General features: G+C 56.7%; 1 protein-coding gene across 10 annotated transcripts in view; it reads left to right on the top strand.

Annotated features, from left to right (window-relative positions):
* Positions 1-23,879, top strand: part of ADGRG1 (adhesion G protein-coupled receptor G1) — a 43,798-nt gene extending 19,919 nt beyond the window's left edge. For 6 of the 10 annotated variants that reach the window (XM_017502610.1, XM_037729289.1, XM_017502607.2 and 3 more), the window contains exons 2-14: positions 8,656-8,754; positions 9,282-9,704; positions 11,558-11,690; positions 12,274-12,421; positions 13,725-13,856; positions 14,201-14,317; positions 14,553-14,598; positions 14,854-14,957; positions 15,679-15,797; positions 18,374-18,660; positions 19,715-19,823; positions 20,621-20,889; positions 22,336-23,879. In XM_017502610.1, coding sequence (XP_017358099.1) covers positions 8,691-8,754; positions 9,282-9,704; positions 11,558-11,690; positions 12,274-12,421; positions 13,725-13,856; positions 14,201-14,317; positions 14,553-14,598; positions 14,854-14,957; positions 15,679-15,797; positions 18,374-18,660; positions 19,715-19,823; positions 20,621-20,889; positions 22,336-22,466 — 2,082 coding nt within the window. In that variant the 5' untranslated portion in view covers positions 8,656-8,690 and the 3' untranslated portion in view covers positions 22,467-23,879. Of the gene's footprint in view, positions 1-2,228; positions 2,675-6,851; positions 6,982-8,655; positions 8,755-9,281; positions 9,705-11,557; positions 11,691-12,273; positions 12,422-13,724; positions 13,857-14,200; positions 14,318-14,552; positions 14,599-14,853; positions 14,958-15,678; positions 15,798-18,373; positions 18,661-19,714; positions 19,824-20,620; positions 20,890-22,335 lie in introns of those variants that run through there. The other 4 variants (XM_017502617.2, XM_037729290.1, XM_017502612.2 and 1 more) reach the window with 3 other exon arrangements.
* Positions 23,880-23,955: the final 76 nt, after the last annotated feature.

The raw sequence follows: 23,955 nt of genomic DNA, 5'->3' as shown, positions 1-23,955 counted from the left end.
AAAGATGGGAGTTTTGCCAGACCTGGCGTAGCTGGACTGCCTCCCTGAGAAAACAAGGAGGGAGGTGACTGGGCTGACCTTGCGGATCTGGCCTTGGGCAACGTGGGAATGCAGATGGGGAAGGGGAACTTCGGCCAGACAGCTGAGGTCCGACTGTGGTTTGACAGGGGAGAGAGTCTGGCTGGGGCAGGGGAGATGGCTCGCACCCTCTGCCCCTCACGGCCAGCTCGAAGGTAAGCTCTGCTCTTCCCTGTGGGCCTCCTGGAGCCCGCGGACCTGGAGGGCTCTGGCTCCAGAGAAGGTGGGCGGGGGACAGGCATCAGAGTCGCCCACTTGACAGAGGAGGAAATAAGGCCCAGAGAAGGGGCAGGCTGGCCCCAAGCTTCCAGGTGGCTGTAGAGCTCCTCTGAACCTTATGCCTCTGCTTCAGGCGCTGTGTTCCCTGGGCAGGTGCTGACTGGTGTGTGCACTGGGCCCAGGAGGCTGGCCTCAGTGGCGCCCTGGAGAAGGCCAGGAGGAGACGAGGCCATGAGCCTCTGCCTGGATGCGGACCACCCCAGGAGCATGCGCTGGGCAGGCCTGGCACCAGAGTCCGACTGCTGGCTCTTTGGCTCTTTGAGGTCCCTTCAAAACAGGCTGGTGTCCCCAGTGCCTTCCTATCCCTGCTTCTCCTTTAGGTTCCAAGTCTTTTCAATCAATTCTAAAAGTCCTTTTTTTTTTTTTTTTTGTGATAGAGTCTCACTCTGTCACCCAGGCTGGAGTGCAGTGGCACCATCTCGATTCATTGTAACCTCTGCCTCCTGGGTTCAAGTGATTCTCATGCCTCGGCCTCCCAGGTACCTAGGATTACAGGCATGTGCCACCATGCCCAGCTAATTTTTTTTTTTTTGGTAATGGGATTTCACAATGTTGTTCAGGCTGGTTGCAAACTCCTGGCTTCAAGTGATCTGCCCACCTCAGCTTCCCAAAGTGCTGGGATTACAGGAGTGAGTCGCTGTGGCTGGCCTCCAAAATTCTTCTTCTTCTTTCTTTTAATTTGTTTTTAGAAACAAGGTCTCACTCTGTCACCCAGGCTAGAATGCTGTGGTGTAATCATAGCTCACTGCAGCCTCAAACTCCTGGGCTCAAACAATCCTCCCGCCTTAGCCTCCCAGGGAGCTGGTACTGTAGGCACACGCTGTAGCCCTGGCTTCAGTTCCACAATTCTAAGAGGCTTTGTTTCTCAGCTCCTAAAACTCCGACATCCTCATATTCTCTCTGTTCCTCAACATCCTGAGTGTCTGAGCTGCTTGCGATGAAGCCACAGGCCCAGCTGGCCACGGCTGGCTTTAATGGAATGGCCCACCTGGGGACAGGCCTGGCAGTGCCCATTTCCCATAAGCAGGTGCCACTGGCCGAAGGGAGGTGGGATAGGCCTGAATATACCCCAGGCTCACCGGGGACCTCTTTCCTGGAAGTGTCAGGGACGTTGATGAGTGGCCCCGGGGAGCGCTGCAGCCTGCGTCTCCTGTAGCTCATCTCATGCTCGCTAATGACCTTCGGGACAGCTCAAAGGGGAAGAGAGGGGAGGGGGCTGGAGGTGCTGGCAGGCCTCTGTGTGGCGTCAAGATTTCTGAGCTTTTTTCCATGTTGATAACGAGTGTCCATGCAAAAAAGGCTCTACCTTCATGTTGGGCTGGGAAACTGCCCAACCAAGCGTTATGGGCTTCTTTCCTGCAGGACTTATCAGAGCCTTTGATATGCTAACATACAAGAGAAAGTAGGGCCCACAAACATTTCTCTAATTTGGGAACTAGTGTTCCCTGAAAGTGCTTTGGCAAGCTATCTCATGGTAAATATGGGGAGACTGAGTCCCAGAGAAGAGAAAGAACTCAGTAGTCCACAATGGCTAAAAGCATGGGCTTGGAGGTTAGGCTGAGTTTGAGTCCTGGCTGACTACTTATTTGCTGTGTGGTCTTGGGCATTACTTAAACTCTTTGGGCTTCAGTTTCTGTATTTTTTTTTTTTTTCAGTCAGAGTCTCACTCTGTTGCCCAGGCTGGAGTGCAGTGGCGCAATCTCGGCTCACCACAACCTCTGTCTCCCAGGTTCAAGCAATTCTCCTGCCTTAGCCTCCCAACTAGCTGGGATTACAGGCATGTGCCACCATGCCCAGCTAATTTTGTATTTTTAGTAGACACGGGGCTTCTCCATGTTGGTCAGGCTGGTCTCGAACTCCCAAACTCAAATCATCCACCTGCCTTGGCCACCCAAAGTGCTGGGATTACAGGCATGAGACACCGTGCCCAGCCTCCCTGCCTTTAAAGTGGGGGCACTGATAGCATTTGCTTCACCAGGTTGTGCGAGATTGCCTGACCCACGGGCTCTGCTCACAGGGTTATTGTGAGGATTGAACAATTCATTTTTGCCAAGTGCTTTGCAGGATGCCAGTGGCTAACGGAGAACTTGGTGAGTGGAGGTTGTGATCCTCCCTCTCCTCCTGGAATCTCCCGGATTCCAAGGCCCTTTTCGTTGCCCAGATAAGACCCTGTTTAGTCTCACTCATCTGGTGTCCTGCCAGGTACCATGGGGCCCAGGAGGATGTGGGGTTTGAGGCCCAGGACACCAGGACTCTCACAGACGTGTACAAGGCTGCCGTCACAGGGAGGAGGACCAGCGTGTGCAAAGGCTTGGAGGTGGGAGCACCCAAGGCCAGGTTCCGTCCTGGCTGGGTGACTATATATTGGCTTCTCTGAGGTCTCTTAAGAAAATGCCCAGTTCCACATATGGGAGACAGCAGGGTGGCTGACTTTGGACCACTGGCTGTCTGGGAGGACTCAGAGTCCCTGCCATGCCCTCCCAGGCTGGCAGGGAATGCCCTAACCTCTTCCCTTTCTCAGTCTCCCCATAGGGTGTGTCTGGGCAGGCAGAGGGAGTTGTGGCCCAAGGACTTGGGTAGACCAGAAGCCATGGGGACAGTGAGGCCTGAGCTGGTGGCGTGGGGGCGGGGCGGGCGTCCAGCAGGTCTGGTGAAGGAATTCGAGCCTTACCCGGGGCAGTGAGAGGGCCAGACCTGGGCACCCGCCAGCCTCCGAGGCAGGCAGCTTGCTTCATTTTATTCTCCTTTATTGTAGGAAAATTCCTGAAAACTGAAGTCACTCTGCTTCCCCCAGTGATCCTGGAACACCCCTGTTGGGGAGATCTCTGCGGTCACCTCGCTTGGGCTGCAGTCACCCCATTCAGGGAGTGGGAATAGGGGTGGGGAGTGGTTTGGCCTTTGGAGGCTGTTACCCCAGGACCCTGGGTGTGGCTGAGGAGCCGGGGAACTGGGCTGGGAGTAGGGTGTGGCCCTGAGTCCTACCTGGGTCTGACAGGGACGTTTCCTTTGAGCTGTTGGGCACATGCTATTTCCAAGTAAGATTTACTTTTATAAAAAAAGTTTGGAAACCGTTGGAGGGAGAGTCCTCCCAGCCCACACCTCGCCCTCCATGGAGGAAACACCTGCGGGAGCCCCGCTTTTGGCTCTGTGCCCTGCCCGCCCCGTGCCCTCCCCGCCTTTGAAGTCTGAGTGGCTCCCTCATTCCTCCTCTGTGGAGCTAACTTGCCCAGTTCCCAGGCTTCTCTCGAATTCTCTTCCTGGCCCCCTGCATCCCTTCGTATGCACGTGCACACACACTCATGCACACTCGCACATTCATGCACACTGATGCACACTCATGCACAGACACACATTCATGCACAGACACATGCACACATGGACAGACACACTCATGCACACATGCACAGACACACATTCATGCACAGGCACACATTCATGCACAGACACATGCACACACATGCACACTCATGCACAGACACACATTCATGCACAGGCACAGTGTCTTTCAGGAGGCACCTTCCAGGGCCCTGCTAAATGCTGGGGGAGCCACAGAGGAGCCCGACAGGTCCACGTCACAGGGCAGGGAAATGCGGGGGAAGCCACAGGGGAAGCCACAGAGGAACCAGGCAGGTCCGCCTCACAGGGCAGGGAAAAGGCACTGCTGGGAGGCAGGCTGCCCTGGCCCCCAGTCCAGGCCCTGCCATCTAGCAGCTGAGGGTTGCGGGCCGGTCCCTCCCCTCCCTGAGTCTCTAAACCTGCTGGTGCCTATCCCCGGTTCATAAACCCGCGGTTCCCAAGCCTGCATATGTCCATCAGCAAGATGCTTGTTAAAGCCCGGCTCCCAAGCCCACCCCATCAGACGCTCTGTGGGCCGGGCCTGTGAATCTGCATTTTAGCGCATTCCCAGAGGAAGGTCTGACCCACAGGCAGGCTTGGGAGCCTCGGGTGTGAGCGCCTGTGGCAATGCAGGGTGGGGGGCACGTTGTGTTGAGGGTGGGCCTCTGCCGGCAGGAACGCAGGTTAATTTTGGTGAGGAATGGATGGGCAGGTGAGGCTTCATGGGGAGGGCTTGTCTCAGCTCGTCTCAAAGATGAGTGGAATGTCACAGGGCTAGGTGCCATCCAAGGCAAAGGGACAGAAAGGGGCAAAGGTCTGGGGGTGGGATGCCTGGCGCAGGGGTGGGCAGTGGCCGCTGTGTGTAAAGGGAAGACGGAAGCAGTGGGGGACCAGGTTCAGGAGTCTTCCTGGCAGGAGACGCAGAGAGGTTAATCCCAGAGCCATCCAGGTCCCGTCCACTCAACTTCCATCTCCATCCTCCGAGGAAATGGGTTTTCCAGGAGCTTGGCCTGGGTAGCGGTGACTCGTGGCTCCACACGGAAGTGACTCAGGCCACCCCCCAACCCCGCCGGGAGAAAGTGAGCTGTGGGTCCCCCCCTCACCCCCCACCGTGCAGAACTGGAGCTGGAGCCCTGGGGGATGGGCTGGGGGTGGGGTGGGGTCTCAGCTCAGACAAACCCTGGCCGTGCTCCACTCTGCCAGATCCTTGGGGAACCCCGTGATGTGGCCCCCATTGTGTCAGGCTGGGCCGGCCTGTTCTGTCCTGTGCATGTTTACGGAAGGTCTGAGGTCAAAAGCGGCCGCTCTGGAGGGCCAGCGGGGGGTGGTGGGGGCTTTCCTGGGCCTCGGCCCCAGCACTCTGTTTCCAGGCTGGATTCTCTGTGCTGCTCCTCTCCTTCCCTTTGGGGGGCTGGATTCTAAAGCCAGGGGGTCGGGGAGGACGTGCATCTCTGGGGCCTTTACCAGTGCCAGCTCTGCAAGGAGGGGGAGGCTCAGCCCTAAGCCCACGTGATCTGAGAACACACAGCCTTCTCCAGCCTCAGTGTCCGCATCTGTAAAATGGTAGCCATGGGACCCGAATTACCCGATGGTTCTGAGAGTTTGGTGTGATTACGTGGATGTCACCACTGACATGATCATTGTAGGGCTGTTGCTAGAATACCCCCTGCTCAGCTGCCCCCTCTGGCTCCCTGGGAGCCGAGACGAGGTCCTTGCCTTCGGGACCGTGGTTGGTACTGAGCGTGAGGACGGGCCCTGCAGCGCTGGGGTTCCGAAGCTCCAGAGGCTGAGACACGTCAGGTCCCAGGAGTCTGTGCAGAGGCTCATGCTGTATCCCTGGCGCCTGGGTGGGCGTGTGGGCAGGTGGCAGATGTGTGTGCGTGGGGCTGACCTGGACGGGTGGCAGAGGCAGGGGTGAAGGAAGGGCGCTAAGCAGACAAGCGGGATGGTGCCTCCCCCTGCCCAATCTGCATGGCAACTTTCTTGTCCCCAGCCCAACTCTCCTGCCTCCAGGGCCTTCTGGAGGAGGGAAGTTTTCTGGGTGGGGTTTCAGCCTTCCACTGGACTCCCGGAAAGGAAACTTCATGCAGTAAGAATTTCCCCTCAAGGTGCTCCAGTGGGTGAGCTGGCTGCTAGGGGTGGCACGGAAGAGCGGGAAACAGGGAGGAGGGGCCTGTGACAGGCCCAGGGGGCCGAGTTAGGAGCAGGCATGAACTGGTTAGAAAGTATGGAGTTACTTAGCGGAGATTCCTGGCCCCTGTCTCTAAGACCTTTACAGGTATCAATTCATTTAATTCTCACAGTGACATTTGAGGTGAGCTTGATTTCTATATTATTGTTTACAAGTGAGGAAAGCGAGGCCCAGAGAGGGTGAGTAGCCCAAGGACACACAGCTAGTGAGCGAGTCAGGATTTAAACCCAGGCTGTCTGGCTCTAGAGTCTACCCCATGGGTTAAAGGAAGCCAGGCAGCTCTTCCCCCTCAAACCTCAAGCATGTTGATGGGGCCAGAGCTGTCCACCTTGGAGTAGTTGTTCAAACAGCTGAGGTGGAGTGGGGATGGCTCAGGAAGTGGCGGGGACAGTTGGTCCTTGTGTGTGTCCTGATTTCTTCCATGGCACCCCATGTTGGTACTGTTTCACTTGTTTCCTTCCAGTGATGGGGAGCTCACTACCTGTACTCCCTCCCTTATTCTCAAGAGCCAATTCAGGAGGGCTAACGTGAGGCAGTGGTTCTGACTGACTTCGAAGGTCAGTGAGCCAGGGAGATGCATGGATTCTGGTCGGTTCCCTCCTTGCTTGCTGTGTGACCTTGAGAGGTCACTGGCCCTCTTTGGGCCTTGGATCCAAAGTCTCCAAATGATTGGTCAGCTTCGAGTTTACAGGTGGAGAGTTGTGGTAGCAGTGAGGGCTGCTTGGAGGAAGTGGCATTTGCACTGACAACCAGGGGGACAGCAACAGAGACTGACAGGAAGCAGAAAGAAAGAGGGGGTCTGGGAGGGACGTGTCCCTGTCCCTGGGTGTTGAGTTTCCTTCCGCTGGCAGGAGGTAGTTTCAAAAGGAATCAAAATGCTGAGAGAAGACACAGCGAAACCTTACAAATCACAACCTGGGAAATGGCGCCCCTCCCTAAAACACCTTCCACATCCTTCTTCTCAAAGGGTCCTGTGATGCCATCAGCGGCAGATGATGAGCCTGTCTGACCTACGACTGAACGACAAGGCCTGAGAAATTGGGGTTCCATTCCATATGGTGGGACTCAGGGGATTGGCTCTCGACTGAAGGGGCCAGGTTTGTTGAGGGAGGACTGGCCTAGGAAGGAGATATTCAGCTCCTGCCTGGGACACCCCTCCCTTTAATGCTTCCCTCAATGATTCACTTCCAAAGCCACCTCTTCCTGAAAGTCCTCCTTGGTTTCTCTCAAACTCATACTCTGTGTGTATTCTCTGGCTTGTGGCCAGTGAGTTCCTCTGTCCCTGCCATGCCACACAGGATGAGGTTGCCTGTCTGTGAGCCCTCAGCTTTGCCACAGGGCCAGCTGGTCATAGGGAGGGCCAAGCCTCCTGGCAATTCTACAAGTGCCAGCCCCGCAGGTTCCCCTCCAGGCACTACACTCCTGACCAGGCAGAGAAAGTCCCTGGCCTCAGGAGCATTTTGGAGCAAGTCATTTGACCCCTGGGCCTCAGTTTCTCCATCTGTGCCATGGACCAACAGCAGTACCCACTTCATAGGGTTGGAGTGAGAATCAGTGCAGAGATGCAGAGGTGGGACAGGTCAACACAGAGGCTGGCAGATAGCAGGTGCTCGGTTAATAGAGAGCTCGGAGGGTCAGATGTGCCCCATCCATGCCAGGCTGGGGCAATACCGAGTCCTGGTCCTTAGTGGAGACTGGTTCCTTTGCTCCAGGCCCGGGAAACTGCCTCCCCCTGGCGGTCATGATAGGAAGCGCCCTTCCCTCCTGGCTCCTGTAGAGGGCGCCGTGGATGCATTGATCCTTTAGTTCCCTCACTCTCCGTCCCCACAGCCTTTATCCAGCAACCTCTCTATGCCAGGCCCTGCTCCCAGAGATGGATCAGGTGCTCCCTGGCTGACGGAGGAGGGAACACACCATCTCCCACTACCTGGAGGAGGCTAATGGGGGGTGGGGAGGGGTTTTGGCCAGTGGTGGGAACCAAAGGAGGCTGGGACTGATTGTGGAGGGAGTTGGGGAGGGCTTCCTGGAGGAGGTGTCCTCTGAGCTAAGTCTCAGGAATGATGATAGGGAGGTAGCTGGGGAGAACTCTGGTAGCCCCTTTTTTCTGTGTTCCCTCCAGGCATGGAGGGGCAAGGTGGCAGCAGTTCCAAGTGGAACCCTCACCACCAGATTCTAGACAAGATCAGCCAGTCACTCTGGGTCCAGGAGAGAGGCATTATGGTTAGCCCGATTTTGAGTGACTTACACAAGGTGCTGCAGCAGGCAAACGGCGGACCTGAGACTGGAACTCAGCTGGACTCTGGACAGCCACCACCTCTTTTCCTTTTTTTCCAGCAGGGTTTCACTCTGTCACCCAGGCTGGATTGCAGGCGCGGTCATAGTTCACTGCAGCCTTGACTTCCTGGGCTCAAGTGATCCTGCCACCGCAGCCTCTCCAGTAGCTGGTACCACAGGCATGCCCACCACACCTGGCTAATTTTGTTTATTTATCGTAGAGATAGGGTCTCACTGTGTTGCCCAGGCTGGTCCGAACGCCTATGCTCAAGTGATCCTCCTTTCTCAGCCTCACAAAGTGCTGGGATTACAGGCGTGAGTCACCGCGCCCGGCCCCACCGCCTCCTGAAGATCAGCTTCTGGCCACTCTGGGGAGGTCCACGGGCTGTTTTCCACCTCACCTCCCACATCCATGTGACGCTGGCCTCCTCTTCTGCAGGACCAGCCCAACCCCCACACAGTCTAGACTGCCGGCTAACACTCCTGGCCTCTTCCAGGTGGTGACTTCCAAGAGTGACTTCGTGGGAGGAGGATGACTGCCCAGTGGCTCCTGCAGAGGCCACTGCTCCTGCTGAGTCTGCTCTTCCTGGTCCAAGGCAGGTCTTCCCAGGGGTGCCCCGGGGCTGTTGGGACTTACGTTAAAATGCCTCCGTGCCTAGGGTGGCTGCCAGCACTCCTTTAGGCAGGTACAGCTCAGCTAGGGAGGGTACCTTGGAGAAAAGAAAGACTCTCCTTCCTTTTGGTAGACGCAGCCCTGCCGTGCACAGCTTAGGGTATGGAACATGGATGGGACACTACCCCGCTCACCTTTGCAGCCAGAGCATTTTTGTGCAGTGTACCACCTGCACAACCGTCCGTGGCAGCCATGGCCTCATTAAATTACTTCATTGCTCTTAAAAATTTGTTTTGCCTTTGAAATTACTATTCGTTTTCAGTTTCCTCTTTTTATATTTTGATGCTGGTAAGTTTTGAGTGGGAAAGACTAACACGTTTTTGTAGACCCTTGGAATGTGTGTGAGTCTCAGGCTCCAGGTTCACATGTTCTCAGCCCAAGGCCTGTCCCCTTCCCTGCTTCTGCTCAGCCCCTGCCACAGGGTGCCATCTGCGGCCTCTGCCTCCTCAGGTGCCCACGGCAGGGGCCACAGGGAAGACTTTCGCTTCTGTGGCCAGCGGAACCAGACACACAGGAGCAGCCTCCGCTACAAACCCACGCCAGACCTGCGCATCTCCATCGAGAACTCCGAGGAGGCCCTCACAGTCCACGCCCCCTTCCCTGCAGCCCACTCTGCTTCCCGATCCTTCCCCGAACCCAGGGGCCTCTACCACTTCTGCCTCTACTGGAACCGACACGCTGGGAGATTGCACCTTCTCTATGGCAAGCATGACTTCCTGCTGAGTGACAAAGCCTCTAGCCTCCTCTGCTTCCAGCACCAGGAGGAGAGCCTGGCCCCGGGTCTCCCGCTGTTCGCCACCTCTGTCACCTCCTGGTGGAGCCCTCAGAACATCAGCCTGCCCAGTGCCGCCAGGTTCACCTTCTCCTTCCACAGTAAGGCAACTTCCAGGCAGAGGGAACAACTGGGCGGTGGTCCGGGGGCAGGGAAGGCAAATCGCAAAGTGGACTGGGCTCACAATGTCAGATCGTGAAACTTGGGCTTTACTCACAGGCACTGGGGAGCCATTGAAGGTGTCTGAGGAGGGGAGGAGAGTGATCCAAGTGCTAGGATTACAGGCATGAGCCACCGCGCTTGGCCCCACTGTCCCTTGATGGTTATTTTGTGGGCAGGCAGGGGTGAGGATGGAGGGGCAAGGGTCCATCCTGAGGCTGCAGAGGTCTTGGTGAAGGAGGATGAGGTCTGAACAGGGTGGGAGAGCAGACACTCGAAACAGAGTGAAGATCAAGAAAGAATTCTTCCTCAGCATCAGTGTAGGTTGTTTATTTCCATTTCACAGAGGAGGAAACTGGGGCACAGAAAGGCTGCCCACAGGGGCACAGCTAGCCAATGGGGGAGCCAGGATTTGAACCCAGCAGCTGATTGGAGGGGAGTGGGGGTCAAGGTGGAGCATGAGAGGTCAAAGGTCAGGAGAACAGTGGGGCGGGGCGGACTCTGAGGTCCAGAAGCTGCATCTTCGCCCTGGAGTGTGACAGGTACCATGTGGCCACTACCTTTCAGCACCATTCAATGCTGAGTGGAGGCCAGGCAGGGAAGAGCATCAGAAGGAGCTTGAGGGTTTATGGGGGGGGCTTTCATGTCTCTCCAGCACCTCAAGTTTATGGCAGGGCTGTCAGGGGTTGGGGGCACAGCACTTTGATTATGTTCGTGTGACAGGCTAACTGATCATCTCCAATGCAACAGGCAGGGGCCAGGGCAGACCCCCCGGGGGGGTCCCCACATCCCAGGCTGGGCTTCTGCTCCCAATCTGGGAGGATTTAGGGCAAAGTCAGTCCTAGTTACAAATTGGCATTCTGAAGACCAGACTTGTTTGGCCTGTAGAGGGTTTTTTAAAACATGCACTAGAGTTTCCAAATCACCTAAAACTCAGGCTTTCTGGGTGATACATTCAAAAGATTGGGCTACGCAGGGCCTGCCTTCCTCAGTGGCACCGAAAGTATACCCCCCAGCCTCCACTGTCTGTCTTCCTCATCTGAGTCCCACCTAATCCCTGGAGATACCCGAGCCAGTCACCTTTGGGTGCAGGCTACCTGGGCAGAGGGGCCAAGCCTGGGGTCAGGGAGGTGGTGGGTGTGGAATCCCAGGAACCATCACCAAGCCCCCTATGTCCCTCCTAAGCAGGCCTGGCTGGGCCCTCCCTGTTCCGTGTGTGTAGCTGAGGGCGCCTGCGGAGGCTGCTGAGCAGGGCGCATCCCACCTCATCCTGCTGGGGCTGGCGTTGCTGGCGGGTTCTGTAAGACTCAGCCCCCGGGTTGGCCTCATCTGAGTGACCTTGGCAGCGTCCACTCCACTTCTTTTTTTTTTTTTGAGATGGAGTTTCGCTCTTATAGCTCTGGCTGGAGTGCAATGGCACGATCTTGGCTCACTGCAGCCTCTGCCTCCTGGGTTCAAGCAGTTCTCCCGTCTCAGCCTCCTGAGTAGCTGGGATTACAGGCGCCTGGCTAATTTTTTTGTACTTCTAGTAGAGATTTGTTTTCCCCATGTTGGCCAGGCTGATCTCAAATTCCTGACCTCAGGTGATCCACCTGCCTTGGCCTCCCAAAGTGCTGGGATTTTAGGAGTGAGCCACTGCTCCCGGCCTCCACTCCACTTCTTGAAGCCTCAGTTTCCCCTTTGTAGAGTAAGGATCGAGGCATTCAGAGTCATGTCGGGGTGGCATGGGGCAGAATGGGAGGGTCCTGGGACCTGAATCAGCAGCCGCGGTGGGGGGCCTGTCCACCCTCCCCAGGTTCTCCCCACACGGCAGCTCACAATGCCTCAGTGGACATGTGCGAGCTCAAAAGGGACCTCCAGCTGCTCAGCCAGTTCCTGAAGCATCCCCAGAAGGCCTGGAGGAGGCCCTCGGCCACCCCTGCCAGCCAGTAAGTGTGGTGCCCGGGGCGGCAGGGGGAGCCAGGAAGGGATCGGAGCTCTGGACCTGGAGTGGGGGGCACCGGGAGGCCTTCCCTGGGGCTGGAATGCTTCCTTGATTCTCTTTCCTTCCACTGGGAGTCAGCACACGCCCCCCAGGCAGAACCCCTCTCCTGAGTCAGTAACCAAACGGGCACCCGCCATCTGAAGCCCGCCTCCCCCACATAAAGGAGGGGCGGGGGGTCCCTGGCACAGCCCAGCAGACCGAGGCTCAGAGACGGCAGAGCCAATCCAAGGCCACAGAGTGGGTTGGCACAGACAGAGCTGGGCTTGAACCCGCTGTGCTGACTCCAAGGACGGCCCCCACCACCCCATCGCTCTCCTTTCCTGTGGCTCCCAGGCCCCGCCTCCTCTACCCCTTCCCAGCTCATTCTTTCTCTCCAGCGCTCAGGTGCCAGCTTTTCTCTTCTGCGGGCTCTCCACGTTCTCCTGCCCACCCCCGCCCCTCTCTCTGTCTGAGTCTCTCCTCCTGCCCCCATCTAGCTGCCAGCCGGCCCCTCCCCACTGTCACTGCCGCTTTCTCCTCCCTGCCAGGCAGTTGCAGAACCTGGAGTCGAAGCTGAATTCCGTGAGGTTTGTGGGGGACACAGTGTCCTTTGAGGAGGACCGGGTCAATGCCACTGTATGGAAGCTCCAGCCCACCGCCGGCCTGCAGGACCTGCACATCCACTCCCGGCAGGAGGTCAGGGGCCAGCCTGGGCGGGAGGCAGGTGCGGGCTGGGCCTGGCTGCCAGGAGGTGGGGCTGTGAGCACTCCCCGAAGCTCAGTAGCCCCCATAGCCTCTCCCCAGGGTCACCCAGGAAGGTTCCAGGCCAGAGGATAGATAGCCATCCTCAGTCAGTAGCTCAACCATGGAATTGAGGACCCCACCCGGCACAGTGGCAGGACCTGATTCCCATGCCAGTCTCCTGGGGCCAGCCATGTGAACGGAAGGCCGGCTCCTGAACGCCTGCCAGGCACCCCTGTCTTTTTCTCTTTTTCTTTTCTGAGACAGGGTCTTGCTCTGTCATGCAGGCTGGAGTGCAGTAGGATAATCATATCTCACCGCAGCCCCGAATTCCTGGTCTCACGCGATTCTCCCACTTCAGCCTCATGAGCAGCTGGGACTACAGGCTTGCCACCACACCTGGCTTAAAAAAAAGCTCTTTGTAAGGGCAGGCACAGTGGCTCACACCTGTAATCCCAGCACTTTGGGGGGCCGAGGCAGGAAAATCACTTGAGGGCAGGAGTTTGAGACCAGGCTGGCTGACATGGTGAAACCCTGGTTCTACTAAAAATACAAAAACTAGCCGGGTGTGTTAGTGTGTGCCTGTAATCCCAGCCACTTGGGAGGCTGAGACAGGAGAATTGCTTGAAACCAGGAGGCGGAGGTTGCAGTGAGCCGAGATCACGCCACTGCACTCCAGCCTGGGTGACAGAGCAAGACTCTGTTTCAAATATATATATATATATATATATATATACACACACACACACACACACACACACACACACACACACACAGTGGTAAAGATAGGTGTTGTTCTGCTGCCCAGGTTGTCTTGACCTCCTGGGTTCAAGCAGTCCTCCCACCTTGGCCTCCCAAAGTGCTGGGCTTATAGGCATGAGCCCCTGTGCCCAGCTGCCCCCATGTCTTGAGACTTCCCCTTGAGTGGCTCTGGTTAGCTGGGAACCACGCGCCCTGCCCACATGGCCACCCCCCACCTGGCTGCTATGGGCAGAGCTGGCACCTGAAGCCCCAGACAATACAACACCACGTGGTTCTCCCCAGCCTATTTGCCCTGGATTCCTGGAGTCCAACCACAGGGCTCCCCAGCCAGAGCTGGGAGCAAGGAAGGGAGGGCTGGCATGAGTCAGGCTTGGCTTCCTGAAGAAATGGGCTTAGGGGTGGCAGTGTCCAGGAAGGGATGGGTGTGTGTGTGCTGGGGCGGGGGGCATGGATCTGGGTGTGTGCGTTTGAGCCCTAAAGGGACCCTGGTCTGCAGGAGGAGCAGAGCGAGATCTTGGAGTACTCGGTGAGGCTGCCTCGATCGCTCTTCCAGAGGACCAGAAGCGGGAGGCGGGAGACTGAAAAGAGGCTCCTCCTGGTGGATTTCAGTAGCCAAGCCCTGTTTCAGGTACGAGGCCCTCACCCTCATGGCTCCCCAGGGAAAGCACTTGTTGTCGGACAGAGGTGGAAAGAAGGCATGCAGATGAGCTCCTTCCTCTGGGAATCAGAGCCTTCCCTTGTAAAGTCAGAAATTGCACGGCAATGTGCAAATCTCCCTGTGAGAGGGCCAAGCAATGTTGTTCTTACTATAGTGTAAATGACTACATGGGCACAATTGGTTCCAGAGGGGGACTTGGCATCTCAAGGGAATATGCTGGGAGAGAGTTATCTAGACAGGGTAAGGGCTTCTGGGCCCTTCTTCTCAGCCCTGAGCTCCCTCCCCACTCTCCTCCCTGAACCCCGTGTATCTAGGACAAGAATTCCAGCCAAGTCCTGGGTGAGAAGGTCTTGGGGATTGTGGTGCAGAACACCAAAGTGGCCAACCTCACGGAGCCTGTGGTGCTCACCTTCCAGCACCAGCCGCAGCCGGTGAGTGGGGCCAGCCGTCATGGGGACAAGCGTCCCTTCTTGGCCATGTCACCCTTTCCTCTCCTGCCCTCCAGACTCATTTGTCTTTATGACGAAAGATTGCCTGGTTGAGGGCTCCAGCCAGTCAGGTCCAAATGGGGCAGGTGGTGGCTTGACTGTGTTCTAGGCTTCCTCTGCCTGGCCCGTAAAGGGGGACTGTTACAGAATCCACTCTCTGTTTTTCTTGTCCCTACAGAAGAATGTGACCCTGCAGTGTGTGTTCTGGGTTGAAGACCCGACATGTGAGTATGCAGGGGTCCCTGGGCCGGACAAGTATTTGGAAGAGAAATGGAGTCCAGCGGGGGGGGGGGGGGGGCAGGGGAAGGTGGAGTTAATCACCGAGGGCTTCCTGGAGAAAGGTGGACTTTGAAGAGAGGGCAATGGCAGGCTTTGGGTACGCCGAGTGGAAGCATGCCGCAGTCGTGCTTTTGGGGATGGGCACAGTGGGGTCCTGGGGGACTGGGTCTGGTTGGAGCCGCATGCTGTCCCCTCCTCAGTGGGCAGCCCCGGGCATTGGAGCAGTGCTGGGTGTGAGACCGTCAGGAGAGAAACGCAAACGTCCTGCTTCTGCAACCACCTGACCTACTTCGCAGTGCTGATGGTGAGGGTCCCCACTCCTGCCTCGTGGCCGCACCCCAGGCCATGTGCTTGTTCTGTGCGGGCACTTTTCACACATCAGTCATTTATTCCTCATAACAGCCCTCCAAGGTCGCTTCTATTATGTCCCAGGTGCAGAGAGGTTCAGCAGTGTACCTGCAGCCGCACAGCTAGTCAGTGAAAGAGCTGGTTTATAAAGCCAGCTCTTTATTTCCAAATTTTGATGTGTGCTAAAATGCAGATTCCTGGCCCTCACCTGGGGTTCTGATTTGGCAGTGCTGAGGCCAAGAGTGTTTCTAATAAGGCCCCTGAGGTGGCCTCCAGTGCCCCCAAGACCTCAGAATTCATGATCCCAGAATTGTAGGATTTTCCCTGTGGGGGTCCAGCTGGGGCTTAGATACCCCCGGGTGCGGGAAGCTCATTCCCTCCCAGGAAACCTATTCCCATGTTAAATGTTATAGAGGAGTAATCAGTGCCGGGACAGAATAGGGCTTCTCTCATGAAGGGTTCTTGGCCTCTGTGGGTCAAGAAGCCGCTTGAGAATGTGGTCAAATCTAAAGATGCCCCCACTCCAGAAAAATTCACTCATGGGACCACATTCTGCTCAGTTGGGAGAGGAGGTTCTTAGGCCCACCAGGGACCCCAGGTTAGCCCGGCACGCAGGGAAAGCCTGCAGGTTGGGTGGAGGACATGGAGGCCAGCCCTCACCTGTCTCCTGCGGCCAGGTGTCCTCGGTGGAGCTGGACGCTGTGCACAGGCACTACCTGAGCCTCCTCTCCTACGTGGGCTGTGTCATCTCTGCCCTGGCCTGCGTCGTCACCATCGCCGCCTACCTCTGGTCCAGGTGAGGCCTGAGGGGGTGGGACAGGGGAGGGGCCCTCCATGGTATACTCCCCCACCGGGGCCTGCAGCCGTGGAGACCTGCTCCTGGGATTGGCCTGCCCGAATGCCCTGGAACTGTGTGTGTGGTTAGGGGAGCTGTGGGGGGTACAGTGTGCTGACCCCTGGGGGCCACGGCTCCTCCTCAGATCTGTGGTGTTTTGGTAACATAGCAATTACACATTTTAACTAATTGTCAACATTTTATGTATGTATGTATGACAGAGCCTTGCTCTGTCGCCCAGGCTGGAGTGCAGTAGCACGATCTCGGTTCACTGCAACCTCTGCCTCCCGGGTTCAGGTGATTCTTGTGCCTCAGCCTCCTAAGTAGCTGGGACTACAGGTGTCCGCCACCACGCCCTGCTAATCTATGTATTTTTAGTAGAGATGGGGTTTCATCATGTTGCTCAGGCTGGTCTCAAATTTCTGACCTCAGGTGGTCCACCCACCGCAGCCCCACAAAGTGCTGGGATTACAGGCGTGAGCCACCGTGCCCAGCTAATTTTCAACATTTAAAATGGAGAGAGTCCACCCAAGAATCTGTTCCTGGAGTAAGATGGGAAAGCAAAACAAAAAATTAAAAAAAAGAATCTTCATTTCTGCCTTTGAATAAGCAGATCTGCGAGAGCGCTGGTGCACAGAATCACATCCCCGCGATAACGATGATAGTTAACACGTGCCAAACTTCCCACGTGCCATGCCCTGTCCTTAGTGCTTTACCCACGTCAGCTCAGTGCATCCTCACAACAGCCCTATGAAGGAACGCTCAGAGAGAGTAAGTGACTTGCCTGAGGTCACACAGCGAGGGATTGGCAGAGGTTGTCAGATTGTCAGTGCTTGGCTTGGCCTAAATTGGGGTGCGCTTGCCCTCAGTGCTGAGTCCATTTGGGGAGAGGAGGGACACCTTCAGTTCTCACTATCCCCAGGCACGAAGAAGGAGGAGAGGAAGGTGAAGCTGTGTTTATGCATGTGCATGAGCATGTGTGTGTATATGACTGTCATGTGTGTGCACAAGCATGTGTGTATATGACTGTTATGCATGTGCACAAGCATGTGTATGACTGTCAAGTGTGTGCACGAGCATTGTGTGTATGACATGTGTGTGCATGAGCATGTGTGTATGACTCATGCGTGTGCACGAACGTGTGTGTGTATATAACTGTTATGCGTGTGCATGAGCATTGTGTGTATGACGGTCATGTGTGTGCATAAGCATGTGTGTTTATATGACTGTCATGCGTGTGCACAAGCATTGCGTGTATGACTGTCATGCATGTGCATAAGCATGTCTGTATATGACTGTCATGCATGTGCACGAGCATGTGTGTATGACTGTCATGCATGTGCATGAGCATGTGTGTGTATATGACTGTCATGCATGTGTATATGGCTGTCATGCATGTGCATGAGCATGTGTGTGTATATGACATGCGTGTGCACGAGCATTGTGTGTATGACTGTCATGCATGTGCACAAGCATTGTGTGTATGACTGTCATGCATGTGCATGAGCATGTGTGCATATATGACTGTCATGCATGTGACGAGCATGTGTGTGGCTGTCGTGTGTGTACGGACATGTGTGTGACTGTCATGTGTGTACACGAACGTGTATGACTGTCATGCGTGTGCACGAGCATGTGTGTATAAATATGACTGTCATGCGTGTGCACAGCTGTGCACCCGGGGAGCTAAGTAGGTGATGGTGATGAGGAAGGACAGCTGGGTGATGAGATGGGCTCGGTGGAAGGCTGAGGGTGTGGGCAGAAACTCCCAACACCTGGCTACTCACAACCATGCTCAAGGACACCAGGCACCCTTAGGAACTGAGTGCCTTATCTGTGCCTGATGCTTTGTATCAGCGTAACTCTCACCCCGACCCTATGAAGGCACCATCCTCACACTTCACAGATGGGTAAAGTGAGTCTCAAGGGGAAAGGACCAGCTCAAGATGGTGCCCTGAGTTAGGGGCAGGGCGGGGTGGGACTCCTGGATGGTGACGCTGGGGCCTGCATATTCTGCCACACCCTCAAGGGCCACGTAGAATCCTGGAGTGGGGGTTGGGGTGGGATGTGCGCACGTTGACTTGCAAACCAGCAGACAGACTGATGCTCACAGCCCACACTCAGACTCACAGACGCACGGCTGTGCAGACAGATGGGCAGACACGGAACATGGATGGTATGGATTCTCCAACACGGTAGAAATGCCAGTGCTTTCTCTCCGACTTTGGGAGTGTCTGGTTTACTGTAGTGGCTGATTTCTCTTCATCACTCTGCCTGGCTGAGGCTTCTGTTAAACGTGCACCTGGTGCCTGAGTCTATGGGTGTTAGGCACACAGTAGGTCCACAGGGGGATGTGGGGAGCAGGTTGGCTGCAGCCACAGGAGCAGGATGGGGGAGGGTATGATTGTGTGTGTGTGTGTGTGTGTGTGTGTGTGTGTGTGTGTGTGTGTGTGTGTCTGTGGGGGGCAGTCTGGGAAAGCTTCCTGGAGGAGATGTGGGCATACTCCCCTCTCTACCTTCCCACACTGGCCCACCAGGGTATCCCTGCCATGCAGGAGGAAACCTCGGGACTACACCATCAAGGTGCACATGAACCTGCTGCTGGCCGTCTTCCTGCTGGACGTAAGCTTCCTGCTCAGCGAGCCAGTGGCCCTGACGGCCTCGGAGCCCGGCTGCCGTGCCAGCGCCATCTTCCTGCACTTCTCCCTGCTCACCTGCCTCTCCTGGATGGGCCTCGAGGGCTACAATCTCTACCGACTTGTGGTAGAGGTCTTCGGCACCTACGTCCCTGGCTACCTGCTCAAGCTGAGTGCCTTGGGCTGGGGTAAGTGGGCGGGGCCCCACACCTGCCTCTCCCACGTGGCTCTGGCAAAACCTAGGCACCTGCTCCTGCCTCTCCACCTATCTCTGGCTTCCTTCACTCATCCTCAGGTGTCCTTCATCTTGGCTGGGTCAAGGTCCCCTTTAGGAGGAAGTGGTGAGCCCTGTCCCCAAGAAACACTTCCAAACTCTCCACATCAGTCACTCTGTTACAAAGGGGCTTTATGAGCAGGTCCACCATGTGTGAATGTGCAGGTTGTGCACTGCTCAAAGGCACCCAGTTCAGAGATCGGTGGGGCTGAAATCCCGTTCCACTCATTTAGTCACTCAGGCTGGCAATGGCCCTGCCTCTGGACCCCACAGGACCTCGGGTAACAGATTCCCTGTGGCTTTGGCACTTTGTTCTTGGCCAGTGACTGTCAATTCCCCTGTGGCCCAGCCCTCTTATGTCAGACCCAGAGCCCAGGGGCTCCTGATGCCACAAGTCTGTTTGGACATTGCACAGACCCCCAGCCTCCGCATGGCCCTGACCCCAGCTTGCTGCTCCTCATGGGTTGGTCATTGGGCCCCTTAGTTGTCCACTCCCCCATTTGCATGAAATTCCTTTGGAGGTGGCTCTGTGTCAGGACGCTGTGTCTGGAGGTAGGCAGCCTCCTCTAGGGAGCTTCCAATCTCCACCTAATGGGTGAGGTCAAGGTCTAGTGCAGACAGTCCCTGAAGGCAGAACTCTTGCTGTCCCTCCTAAGCTGTCTGCCCCTCCCATCTCCCCCTGACATTCAGCCCTGCAGCAGAGACCCACAGGCCTTTCTCCCAGGGGCCCCCAGGCTGACGAAAGGCAGAGCTAAGGTTGGAGGAGATGGCTTCCCCTTATAGGAAACCCAAACTGGAATAGGGAAGGGGAGGGTCCAAGCTTGGGAGAACTTCTCCACCAGATGGGGCTGGGTGGGCTTCAGGAGCCCAGACTTCAGAGGGGGCCTCGTCCTTCAGATCCCCTGAGGCCAGCAGGGAAGGGGCAGGCCTCAGACAGCAGGAGATGGAGCATGCTTTGCCACCCTCAGGCTTCCCCATCTTTCTGGTGACGCTGGTGGCCCTGGTGGATGTGGACAACTATGGCCCCATCATCCTGGCTGTGCATAGGACTCCAGAGAGTGTCATCTACCCTTCCATGTGAGTGGCTGTGTGCGATGGGGGCAGGGAGGTGGATCTCTGGGTGCGGAGGCCAGGGAGCAGCCCAGGTCATGCTGGCCAGGAGACACCTGGGTTCCAGTCTCCTCAAGGAATTGGCCTGGCAGTGGCCGGAGCACTGGTTTAAGAGTCATGGGGCTGAGAAAAGGCCTGGATCCAGCACTCACTCCCCAGGTGACCTTGCACGGGCGCCGGCTTCTCTGAGCCTCCGTTCCCTCATGCGTGAATGGGCGCATGGGTTGAAGCAGATGAGCCTCCCGCACTCCTCAGCGTACCTCTGTTTCCCATGGGACAGACGGAGGCTTCCGGAGGGGAGGGATCTACTCTTGGCCACCCTGAGGCCGGTGTGCTGTTCAAAGGCAGGGGGTGAGTAGGGCTGAAGTCCAGTCCTTCTCCACGCCCCGATTCTCCCAGGCTGGCAGTGGCCCTGCCTATGGATCCCCTGAGCCCCGCCTGGAAGCCAGGGATCCTGAGCTCCAGGCTGGGAAGGGTCCTTCCCAACGGCTCAGTGGCTTTGAAATTTTCAGCCCTTCACGTTGTGACCTGGTGATTTCTGCCTCACTTTTGTACTATCTATATTATTACTTACTTAATATTTTCCTTTAAACAATCCAACTTGTTAACATAAATGTATTTTTAAGATTGCATCAGCACTGTAAGTAGTAAACAAGCAGCACTTGCTGTAAACAGCGAATAATCCTAAAAACAAACAGGACCAGCACAGCCCGGGAATGCCGCCCCTGCTGGCTGCGCACTGAGCCCCCGGCCCTTACTTGCAGGTGCTGGATCCGGGACTCCCTGGTCAGCTACATCACCAACCTGGGCCTCTTCAGCCTGGTGTTTCTGTTCAACACGGCCATGCTGTGCACCATGGTGGTGCACATCCTGCGGCTGCGCCCCCACACCCAAAAGTGGTCACACGTGCTAACGCTGCTGGGCCTCAGCCTCGTCCTTGGCCTGCCCTGGGCCTTGATCTTCTTCTCCTTTGCTTCTGGAACCTTCCAGCTTGTCGTCCTCTACCTTTTCAGCATCATCACCTCCTTCCAAGGTAAGGAGAAGACCCGTCCCTTGGCCCAGGCATGGTGCTCACACATGGAGCACAGGGCAGGGAAGAGATCACCTGGGGAACATGAAGGTTTCCCTTTTCTAGGCCTCAGTCATGCCATTCATAAAATGGGGACATCCAGGCCATAGTGGACAAGTCTTTATTGAGCACCTACTATGTGCAGGCCCTGTGCTAAGCCACACAGCTATGGCTGAGCTGGTTGGGTGTGGGCCTTGCTCTCATGGAGCTCAGCTCTAGTGGGGAAGACTGGGCCTCAGTGGGCAAGTGTGTAGCCGTCAAAAGTGGTCCCAGATAGTCGAGAAGTCGTCGTGAGCCCGTGCTGCACAGGGCCTGGGCTGGGGTAGGGGACACCCTAAGAAGGGTGGCCAGGGAGGCCTCTCTGGATAGGAGACGTGAAGACAACAGAAAGACCCCACTGTGGGGGGATGGAGGGCCTCCGTGCTTCAGGTGTGGGACCAGCAGCAGCGCTGTTGGGAGCTTATTGGAAACTCAGCCTCTGGGCCACCCGGGCCCTGCGGTGTCAGACTCTGCATTTTCACAAATGCCCAAGGGGACACATGCACAGGATAGGTTCAGGAGCCCTGGTCTAGGGGAAGGAAGCACCAGGCGGAGAGAGAAGCAGGAGCAAAGGTCCTGAGGCTGGAACTGGCTGTGTGTAGGAGGGACAGTGAAGGAGAGCGTGGCCAGAGGGCAGTGGGTCAGGGGTGAAGGGGCAAGATCCCGGGGTGGGGTCATGAGGGCCCTGGCTTGATGCCAACCGGGTCCCTTCCTGGGCACATACCTGTGTGTGTGTGTGTGTATTCAGATGCACACACAGGCAGGCACACCCCTGTTCCTGGCCGTGCAGAATGGGAGGGGGTGTATGACCAGGCCCAGGGGCTCACATGGAGCTCAAGGCCAGCCTCCCATACAGGGTCACCCTAGAATGGGAGCTGAGAGTTGGTGGTGGGGAGATGTTACCAAATTTCAGTTATTTAGCATTCAGGCCTTCATTCCTGCCTGTGAGACGCAGGGGACTCAGGATTGGGAGTGAGGCCCATCCATTCCCACAGACATCTGCTACGCTGGGAAGACCTCAGAGTGCTAGTAATTTGGGGGTTGCAAAATCGCACAGGGAGTAAGTGGGTGGGCTCCAGAGCCCGTTCACACCGTTTGAGCCCTGGCTCAGCCACGTCCCCTTACCCGGGCCTCCTGGGTCTTCGTTTCCTTGTTTACAAAAGAGAAGAGTAATGACTAGGATGGGTCTGCAGGAGGCTCGTGACACAGTGAGAGGCCACACAGGGACCTAGCACAGTGCGGCTGGGTCCCATGGGTGCCCAACAGCCCGTGCTGGGCAAACACTGGTGGTGGGGTGGCTGTGGACGGAGGAGGAGGGAGGGGCGGGGCTCGGCTCCCCTACTGCTGAGCGCGTGCCCTCCCTGCCCGCAGGCTTCCTCATCTTCCTCTGGTACTGGTCCATGAGGCTGCAGGCCCAGGGCGGCCCCTCCCCTCTGAAGAGCAGCTCCGACAGCGCCAGGCTCCCCATCAGCTCGGGCAGCACCTCGTCCAGCCGCATCTAGGCCTCCAGCCTACCTGCCTGCCTGCATGAGGAAGCAGAGACTCGGTCTCATGTCACACTGCCAGTGGCCCCTGAGCAGGGCCCGGCCCCAGGCCAGTGGGAAGGCCCGAGGACCATGGATGGATGGGCTGTTGCCATGGTGGACGGGCTCCCGGGCTGGGCTTTCTCAATGGGCCTTGGGGACTACTCGGCTCTTATTCAGCTCCCAAGGGGCTCAGGAGCTTGCCACCATGCTGGCTGGGGGACTGTCCCCACATCTGTCCTAATCTGGGTGGAGGCCTGTTCTCTCCCCACCACCCCAGGCCCAGCCTCGTTGCTGGGAGCCGGGCCTTGGATCTTGAGGGTCTGGCACAGCCTTAGTCCTATGCCCCTGCCTGGGACAGACACGTGGCTCCAGCTGCTCTGTCTCTCGTGATCACCCTGAGGGTGTTCTGCATCCTCTGTCATTTTAACCTCAGGTGGCACCCAGGGCAAATGGGGCCCCGGGCAGAGCTTCAGGGCCAGAGCCCTGGGGAAGGAGAAGCCCGTTGCCAGGAGCACAGCAGCAGCTCGCCTACCTCTGAGCCCAGGCCCCTCCCTCCATCACCTCCCAGCCCTCCCTCCGTCTTCCCCGGGGTTCTCCTCTCCCAGGACCTCCCCGCTCCTTCGTTCACAGCCTGGGGTCCCCTATTCCAATGCTGTTTTGTGGGGCGTGGTTTCCAGGAGCCGCCTGGTGTCTGCTGTAAACGTTTGTCTACTGCACAAGCCTTGGCCTGCCCCTGACCCAGGCTCAGTACAGATGCCTGGGCTGGGCAGGTCCCTCTGTCCGTCTGGGCCTTCTTCTGAGCTGCATTGCCCCTGCGCACCCTGACTAAGCACACACCTCACAGGGGCCACGGCCTCTCCTGATGCCCTCTTGTGGCAAGAACTGTGGACCATGGCAATCCCACCTGGTTTGCATCCCAGCACTCCAAGGACTGAGACCAACCTCCTCTGGTGACACTGGCCTAGAGCCAACCCCTAAGCCCTGCAAATAGCTGCAGGCACACTCAGCCCCCATCATGGTTAATTATGTCCAACAAACACACGTGGGTCTATTGCTCTGGCCTGTGCTAGGTGGTAGGGACATGGATGACCGACCTGGTCACTCCCCCTGCCAACCCTCAGCATGGTATGTGAGGCATGCATGAAGCAAGAGCTCCAGGAGCTACAGACACGAGGAGAGGGAGCCATCATTCCTGGCTGGGAATCCCGGAAGACTTCCTGCAGGAGGTAGCGTGTGATCTTGACCTTAAAGATGGGAAAGATGCTCTTTTTAGTACCCATTCTTTTGTCTTTTGATATTAAAAAGAAGTACATGTTCATTGTAGAGAACTTGGAAACTGTAGAAGAGAATCAAGAAGTAAAATTAAAATCAGCTGCCGTTACACCTAACTGGCGTAAACATGTTGGGGCATTTCCTTCTGAGCTTTTTCCTGTGCTCCTACTAAAAGAGTCACTGATACAAACAC

Source organism: Cebus imitator, unplaced genomic scaffold, assembly GCF_001604975.1.
Source record: "Cebus imitator isolate Cc_AM_T3 unplaced genomic scaffold, Cebus_imitator-1.0 Scaffold297, whole genome shotgun sequence".
NCBI classification, from domain to species: Eukaryota; Metazoa; Chordata; class Mammalia; order Primates; family Cebidae; genus Cebus; species Cebus imitator.
The sequence above is the reverse complement of the archived record's forward strand: the minus strand, read 5'-3'. Positions and strand labels throughout refer to the sequence as shown.